The sequence below is a fragment of the Fukomys damarensis genome, unplaced genomic scaffold, assembly GCF_012274545.1.
Source record: "Fukomys damarensis isolate Sample0158 unplaced genomic scaffold, DMR_v1.0_HiC HiC_scaffold_14, whole genome shotgun sequence".
Classification (NCBI taxonomy): domain Eukaryota; kingdom Metazoa; phylum Chordata; class Mammalia; order Rodentia; family Bathyergidae; genus Fukomys; species Fukomys damarensis.
The window spans coordinates 68,513,404-68,521,349 of record NW_022900926.1 but is presented as its reverse complement, the minus strand read 5'-3'; the positions used below and the strand labels follow the sequence as shown (position 1 = coordinate 68,521,349).

Genomic DNA, 7,946 nt, shown 5'->3' with positions numbered 1-7,946 from the left:
AAAAAAGGAGACAGAGAGAGAGAGAGAGAGAGAGAGAGAGAGAGAGAGAGAGAGAGAGAGAGAGAGAGAGAGAAAGCCTTTCCAGGGTAAGCCCCTAGTGACTTATTTCTTCTGACCAGACTTCATCTCCTAACAAGGCAGCCACAGCACCACCCAAAATCCAGGAGGCCCTTGGGGGACATCTACCATAATAGCCCACCACAGCACTCTCATGACCTAGGGATGAATACAACCCTATTTCTTATAAGATGTTAATAGTTACAGTCACATATTAAATGACAAACAAATCAACACTACAGACCTTACCTGCTGGGAGAGAGTGAGGAGGGGCTGTGGTGGGCTTGGACTGTGGAGAAGCTGCTGGTGGAGAAGGGGTGGGCACTGTGTGACCCACAGAGATGCTAGAGGAGGGCACTGTGGGTTGTCATCTAGGGTGTTTCAGATCCTGAAAGAGCAGGCCTATGAGTATGGATACTTAGGGCGAAGTTATTATTCTTACCATCATTTTCCTCACCAACAGTTCTTTATTGGTATCTTTGCTGAGGGCAGATTTCCCCAGCCTCCACTTTCACTGGGAATGTAACTCTTGAGTGACTTGGCTATGTGGGAGGAGTCTCCAGTTGAGTTCCCTACTTGGTGTAGACCAGAGCCTACCTTCCCCTTCCCATGGTCTGCAACTCTCAACATGCTAATTGAAAGTCCAGCGTTTCTACCAAAGCTTAAAACCAGTATAGGTTCCCCCAAATGAACATCTAACATTCTATAATATCACGCATAAAAACAACATGGCTTCTGGGGGGGAGGATTAAGGACCAGGGGATTGGGAAGGTAGTGGTGTCTTGTGGGGATCTCTTATTGCAAATCACATTCCCCACTCGGTCACTCCAAACCTGGACTTGGGAACCGTGGGCAGGAGTGACATCCCTGGGACACAGGGACATTCTTTCCAGAAGGAAAGAAATACCCTCAGTCAGTTCTGCAGGTTATCAGATGTGGGCTTATACTTTAAAAGTTACCAAGTGTTTCAACATACAAGATATCATGAGTAAGACTTAGCAGAAATTCTAGGTCTCTGCAGAATTTCAATTACTGCAATTAGATATTGAATATAGAAATTTAGCTGTGAAGTACACAGCAATTTTACATATTTTATGTATCCATTTTTAAAAAAACTGAGCTATTTCCCACTTTAAGAGGTGGAACCAAAGAAATGGAAAATAATAAGGTGTCTGTCAACTGGGAGGAAGAGATTGGAATTAAAGGATTTGGGGGCAGAATCAATAGATTTCACTCTACTTAGAGCATCATTAAATTGCATACAAAACTTTAAAGAAAAGCACTAAAACAATAAAAAATAGAACGGAAACTATAAATGGTAGGTTGCAAAAGAATCCGGAAGACCTCGGTGAGAAAAAGAAACACATGAAAAGTGTTACAAACAGAAATAACAAAATAAGATGGCAAAAATAAATACAAATGTATTCACAACCACAGTGAAGATACAGTTTTCAATCTCAAAAAAGATTTTCATTTGCGAAAACGCCGGCCTCACAGTGTAGCCCCGGGGCGGTGCCGCGGCCCTGGGGGGCTTCTCGTCACCCCCTCCCCTCAGCCCAGCGGCCCCGGCCACTGGGCACCAGGCTACTGCGCGTCCCGACCTCGCGGAGCAAGGGAAGGCGCCTCGATGGAGAAGCAGGCGGGCAGCGGGGTCAGGTGTGGCCGTCAGCGGGCCTGGAGAAGGAGCCCTTCCGAAGGGCGTTCTCTCCGGAGAAGAAGACAGCACTGAGACCTCGGCGCACCCGCGCGGCTCTGGAGCCCTAGGAAAACGTCCCCGAGGCTTCCCACGGATTTCGAGACACAGCAATGCTCTGCTGACGCGTTTTCTTTTTACCTGCGACCTCGGACGGTGCTCCCAGCGCGGTGTGAGAGGCCGAGCCGAAGGCAGAGCTGAGGAGCTCACAGCGCCCCCTGCAGGGCTCGGAATCCCCTGCCGCTCCCGGAGCTTCCAGCTCGCTCGGGTGGGCAGAGGCCTGGAGAGGCCCGCGGGCGCCGCCAGCCGGCCGGTGTGTTTTTTGCCGCTCCGCGAAACTGTATTTCGGATACCACAAAGTAGCTCTCCTGCTTCCGGAAGAGGAATTGGGTAACGGGCCCTTCGCAGTAACTGGGGCTTTCAGCTGTGAGGTAAGAAGTCCAACTCGAACCGGCTTTTGTCCAAAACGCGAACGTTTTCGCTTCTGTAACTGGGAAATCGGCCCTGGGGCTGGACTCTCAGATGCCAAGCGGCCCACAGACGATTCAGGGCTCCTTCTCCCCAGGCGGGATGCAGATCTGCACCCGAGGGATCGAAGACAAGACATAGCGTTTCTCTTTTCCGTAGGTCCGTAGTTTAAAAATGTATGACAAATTCTGAAAGGGAGAGCTTGAGATTTGTTACAGTGCAAGGCGCTCTTCAGGAGCCACGCGATCTGTGTTCCAGGCCTCGCTTTCCGAGTCCATCGGCCTGTGAGATCCCTCATGCCCACGGCAACAGCACTGTGTGCGCTCGGCCACCATGGGGCTCTCGCAACCCCAGAAGGCTGTCTCCACTTCTGACACATCACAGCCCAGGCTCCCCCGACTGCTGCACTTCTGCCCTACCGACTACACATTTAGGGGTTCCTGCGGCTCCCCTCGGGTTCAGCAATTCCCTGGAAATACTCATGTAAGTGCCGTATTTCCGTTACAGTCTTATGATAAAGGCTACAGCTCAGGAACAGCTGAGTGGTGAGATAAGGGGATACAGAGCTTCCGTGCCCTTCCTGGGCGATGCTGATGTGTCACCTACCAGAAGCTCCCTGTGTCCCTTGGCCCAGAGTTTTTATGTGGGTTCCATTGAAAACAATCATGGAGGGCCGGGGATTTAGCTCGGTGGTTCCAGCGCCTGCCTCACATGCTCAAGGACCCGAGTTCGATTCCCGGTACCCTAAATAAATACATTCATGTAGGAGTCAATCGTGGGTCCAGTCCCTAGTTCCTTCAGTCCCCGGAGATCTTCGCTATCCCAAAACCAGCCGGGAGCTGCGCCTGAGGAACCTGACCAGGACAAACTCAGGGGCCAGGAAAGAGTCTTACGATGAATAGTGACAGAAGGCCCTCCCGCCACTCAGGAAACGCCACTCCCCCAACTTTAAGGTCAGGAGCACGTGGGCAAAGATCAAGGGCGTTTTGTTATGGTTGGGAAGAACCACCGAGTTGGTATACTGAAAGCAAGTGCAGTTTATGATTGCAAATTGTGCCGCAATACTTAGTGGTAGTTGTCAGAATTACGAAGTTAGTTTTGACCTACCCATTCCTCATTGGGAATTTGTTCCTGCAGATACACTGGCACACGCCTGTCTGCACACAAGGTCAGGCATTAGAGCACTGGGTCAGTAGCAAAAGGTTAGGGAACCTTTTGATCAGTAGGGGGCTGATTAGAAATTGTGGCACTTCCACAGAAAGTAGTAAAATACAGCTTTTAAAAATATGTGAGGATTATGCGTATGCGCTGATAAGAAAGGAGCTAAAAGATGCATTGCAACAAAGCTCAAATTTTGTATATTACACTATACTTTGTGTAGTATGTTACCTTTTGTACAAAACCAGAAAATGGTGATTTTTTTTTTTATTTTTGCTTTTTTCAGTACTAGGACCTTCTTACTGCCTTCTCAGTCTTTTTTTTTTATTTCTGTGTTGAGATAAGGCCTTGCTAAGTTGCCCAGGCTGGACTCCAACTCTAGATCCTCCTGCCTCAGCCTCCCAGAATGCTAAGATTACAAGCATGTGCCATCAGTCCAGGCTGGCAATACATAATTCTGCAGAAAGAAGCCCTGTGGGGCTAGGACAGCATCTGTGAACAGTGACCACTTTGTACTCCTGTGTATGGAGCCTGGGGATAAGCAGAGAATTGTAGGAGATGTTTCCATTGGATAGATGAATATTTGCATTTTTTATTTTTATAAAAATTATGTGTTGAAAAAAGTAAATTTCTACATTCAAATAAAAATGTGTCTTCATTGAAGAAAGATGGTGTAGGTAGGGGATTTAGTGAAGGTTGGTGGGCTTTGGTCTTTGCGAGCTCCTGAGAACAATTCCTGGATCCCACCTAGGGATTCCGCTGGAGGGTGCTTCAGGAAATCAGCGCCAAGCACAGAGCACAGAGCACCGAGCACCGAGCACCGTGCTTTCTGTGAGGCCCGCAGTAACTCCACACCTGAGGGGCTGTGTCTGCCCAGTTAGCTCTTGGTTTGGTCCTGGAGGCAGAGGGGAACCAGGAACAGTGGGTTGGGTGAAAAAGCCAGAAACATTTGAAACTTTTCATGAGTGAATTTCCTGATCAGTATGAGAAAAGGGGAGGCCGGGGATGTAACTCAGCGGCGTTGCGCCTGCCTCACAAGTGCAAGGTCCTGAGTTCGATCCCCGATACTGCAAAATAAATAAATACATAATTTAAAAATAATAAAAATAAATATGAAGAAAATGGATTGGAGAGGAAGTATGCAGAGGAAGACGTATTTTTCATATTACCTCTGTTATAGTTCTGGGGAAGACACTGACATCTACCTCCAGTCGAAACAAGATGAGCTTTCCTCCGTTGAAGCCCTCCGCTGCTGTAAGCCTGGAGCGTGCTGTCTCCGTTGTGTCCACCAGAGGGCACTGTGCCCATGTTTCTGTGGAGAGAGGAACCGCCCAAACCCACACTTGCTGTCACAGGTATTGTCATTTTTCTTAATGACTTGTTAAACTTTGGGTTTAAAGCGATTCTTCCTCACTGAAAAGTAAATCTAAATACAAGTCAGAAATTTCTCCACATCAGAAAACGGGACTTAGCAAATAGGAAATATTCCCAGAAATGTCAATGAGATGTTAATTGGAAGGGTCTAGTACTTAGTCCCTATTTTTTGTTAAGGCAGTAGAAAGTGAAGGAGACCTTGGGACTTATTCTCTATCTCTGATGCTTTTTCTTGCCTTGTCAACATGATATATGGTCAGCTCTTGCCATTAACCAGATGCAGGTGTGTGACAGGTGAATGTTTGCGATAAATGTAGTTGCTAAGACAGCTTCCCTCTGGCAAAAAGGAAATCAGAGCTTGTTTCTTTGATGACCAAATTATTGAGGACATTCAAAGGGAAAAAAGTAAAGGACACAAAAGACTGATAGGCTATAAGTACAAATAAGAAAAACATTACTGGAACATCTTCTAGTAACACTTTTAAATTGAATAGGCCTCTTCCTAGATCTCCTCAGATGCAGCGGACACTCGTTTAAAAGTTTCTGGACTGGGAGCATCATGCGTCTGAAAGTGAAGGTATCAAGGTGTCTTCTAACGTGTATCTCTTCAGTTTTTCTTAGACAACAGCAGGCCTGTCTCGCCTTTTGACAACCAGCCTGTTGGTAATACTGGACCTACATTCAAAAATTGTATTAAATTTTATGTCATGACTGCAGATAATAAAAAAAAACATTGCTAAATGCTGCATTCATTGATTTCTTTTTATTTGAAAGGGAGTGCTGCACTTTAAAGATGCATTCATGTTGTATCCACACATTTAGAGGGTCACCCAGTCACTGTCTCCGGAGGAGGGAGGAGGAAGATGGACCCTCCCAGTGACCCACCTCCTCTACCCAGGCTTCACCTTCCAGCGTTATATTTAGCTAGAGAGTAATCCACTGGTGAGCATCACACCACCATGATCCAATCACCTCCCCACATCTTCATCTATGCATTTATGAGGCTTCGGGAGGACATCTAGATGTAAACCGTACCAGTCACCACAGAGCTCTGTGCTAGATCATCTGCAGGCAAGATGGTGCTGCCTGTCCAAAGGCCAGGGACTGTGTTTCCCAGAATCCCCCTCTCTGTGCTTCTGGGTCAGAGTTGGCAGGAGCAGGGCTCAGAGGACCTTGAGGAAGGCAGACGAGAGACCATTATGCTTGGAGGACTGTGCTACAGACAAGAGGGGTGTGGCCCAGCTCATCCTGGCTGTCCTCTGACAACCAACGGCAGCTGCATGCACACAAGGCAGCCCCCAGCAGAGGACCACAGGAGTGGATTTCCAGGGTGGAGAAACTCCCCACAGACCCCTCTCTGTGAGCTGTCCCTAGCAGCCTCACCTCTGGGGCTGATACATGAAGCTTCTCCTGTCCTCCCACAGCCTCAGCCCATCCAGCCAGCTGTGCTGCAGCCAGGATCGTTAGTGTTCCTTCTGTTCTCCATCTCTTTAGCTCTACCTTCTTCTCGCCCTGACTCCTTCACACTGTAAGCTCCGATCCCACTGTTCAACCTGCCTCCCTGGGAGACTTGGAAGCTGCTTTCGATCTGAACTCTGAGTGATGGATGCTGTTTTAAGTCTGACATTGGTCTGAAGACAATGGATGTGGCAAATGCTGAAGGAAGTGCAGAATGGTTCACTTTCCTCATTGGCCTAAATAGCCCAGGACAGCAGTCGTGACAGCTGCTTACTGTGGACAGAGCCTCACACTTGACTGTCAGAGGAACTGGCTTCCCCATCTCACACCAGCGCTATCCAGGGCAGCTTGCTGCCTCAGAGCACAGCCTTATTTCTCTCCTCCAGGAGCTGTGGAATCGATCATCACTTCCTGACAAGACTGTTTCCCGTATTAAATGAGATAATTACTCAGTGTTTCCACAGTATTGGCACAGTGCTATTAGTAAAACAGTTTCCATCGGGTCGGTTGCCAGCCTGGGAGCCGGGTCCAGGAGGGTCCACATGTGCTCTGTCACCGTGAAGGTGGCCAGAAGAAGGTCCTGAGGCAGCCTGAGAAGCAGGCCCTGGAGATGGTGAGACAGGACACTCAGCAAAAGCGCAGAGAGGAGCAGAGAGAACTTGAGGGCTAAAAATGGAGGCTGTGGAGAAGGGCAGCCTTAATTCCTATGTGGGGATTAAGAAAGTAAAGATTGCCTTGTGCCTAAGCTGTGTCTCAATTCCATCCCTACGTAAGCATCTAGATTCCCTGCCTGAACTTCTTTTTACACCTACAGCCTCAACGAAGTGCTGTCTTGCAGTCTGCTCATTAAGCATAAAAGCTTGTAAGAAAAGAAAATCACCTGGAGAAGAGTAGCTGCAATCATAGATGCCTTAGGTCTGAGAGTTTTGGGGAGTATTAAAGAAAATATATCCTAAAAACATCTCCGCTAGCCTAACTCCGAGTGCTGACAAAGACTTTCCAAGAGACCTTTCAAAGTGGGTAGTGAAGGTGACAAGGACAGAGAAGACCCCGAAGGGCAGAGCACGCTCACCTGCATTCTCAGAAACTGCAGGGAGGAGTGGCTCTGGAGACTTTCATAGCATCCTGGGATGCAGGGCCACCCGGGAGACAGGGGACCAGGGCCAGGGCCTGCAAGACAGATAGGGTTCGCAAGGGCTGCCCTACAAAGATGTACAGTAAAGAAGTCTGCTGGACCTGGCCTCTTCTCTAAGTAAAAAAGCAACACACATGCACACACACACACACACACACACACACACACACACACACACACACAAGCACCTCTCAAGAATGAGAACCAGTTCCCCACCAGATCTGCAGGTCCAGCTGTTACCACCTGTGCAATCTCCTCAAATTCTAAGCCAAGAATGTGCAAACTCTTCCTAGCCTTTATGTCCCCAGTCAAGATAGTGCTCCTGTGTCTCTTCATGAAAGAGATGAAGACAGCATATTACAGTGATCTACGCATCCCTGTGTTTACAGCTAAGTCTTGGAAGCAGCCTATATCCACCAGCAGATGACCAGAAAAAGAAAATATGGCATATATACACAGTGGAGTCTACTCAGCCATAAAGAAACGTAAAATTGCGTCATTTGTAGGAAAACGGAGGCACCTTGAGACCATAATACTAAGTAAAATGAGCCAGACACAGATGTTAGGATTGCATGGTTTTTCTAATAGAAGATACTCACATAT

At 47.9% G+C, this 7,946-nt stretch overlaps 1 protein-coding gene across 1 annotated transcript in view; it reads left to right on the top strand.

The window, feature by feature from the left end:
• LOC104865446 overlaps nucleotides 1-7,946 on the top strand; it is a 32,074-nt gene that overhangs the window by 17,730 nt on the left and 6,398 nt on the right. The window contains exon 3 of the mRNA XM_010628955.1: nucleotides 4,557-4,731. Within this exon, the coding sequence (XP_010627257.1) occupies nucleotides 4,557-4,731 (175 nt within the window). The remainder of the gene's footprint in view (nucleotides 1-4,556; nucleotides 4,732-7,946) is intronic.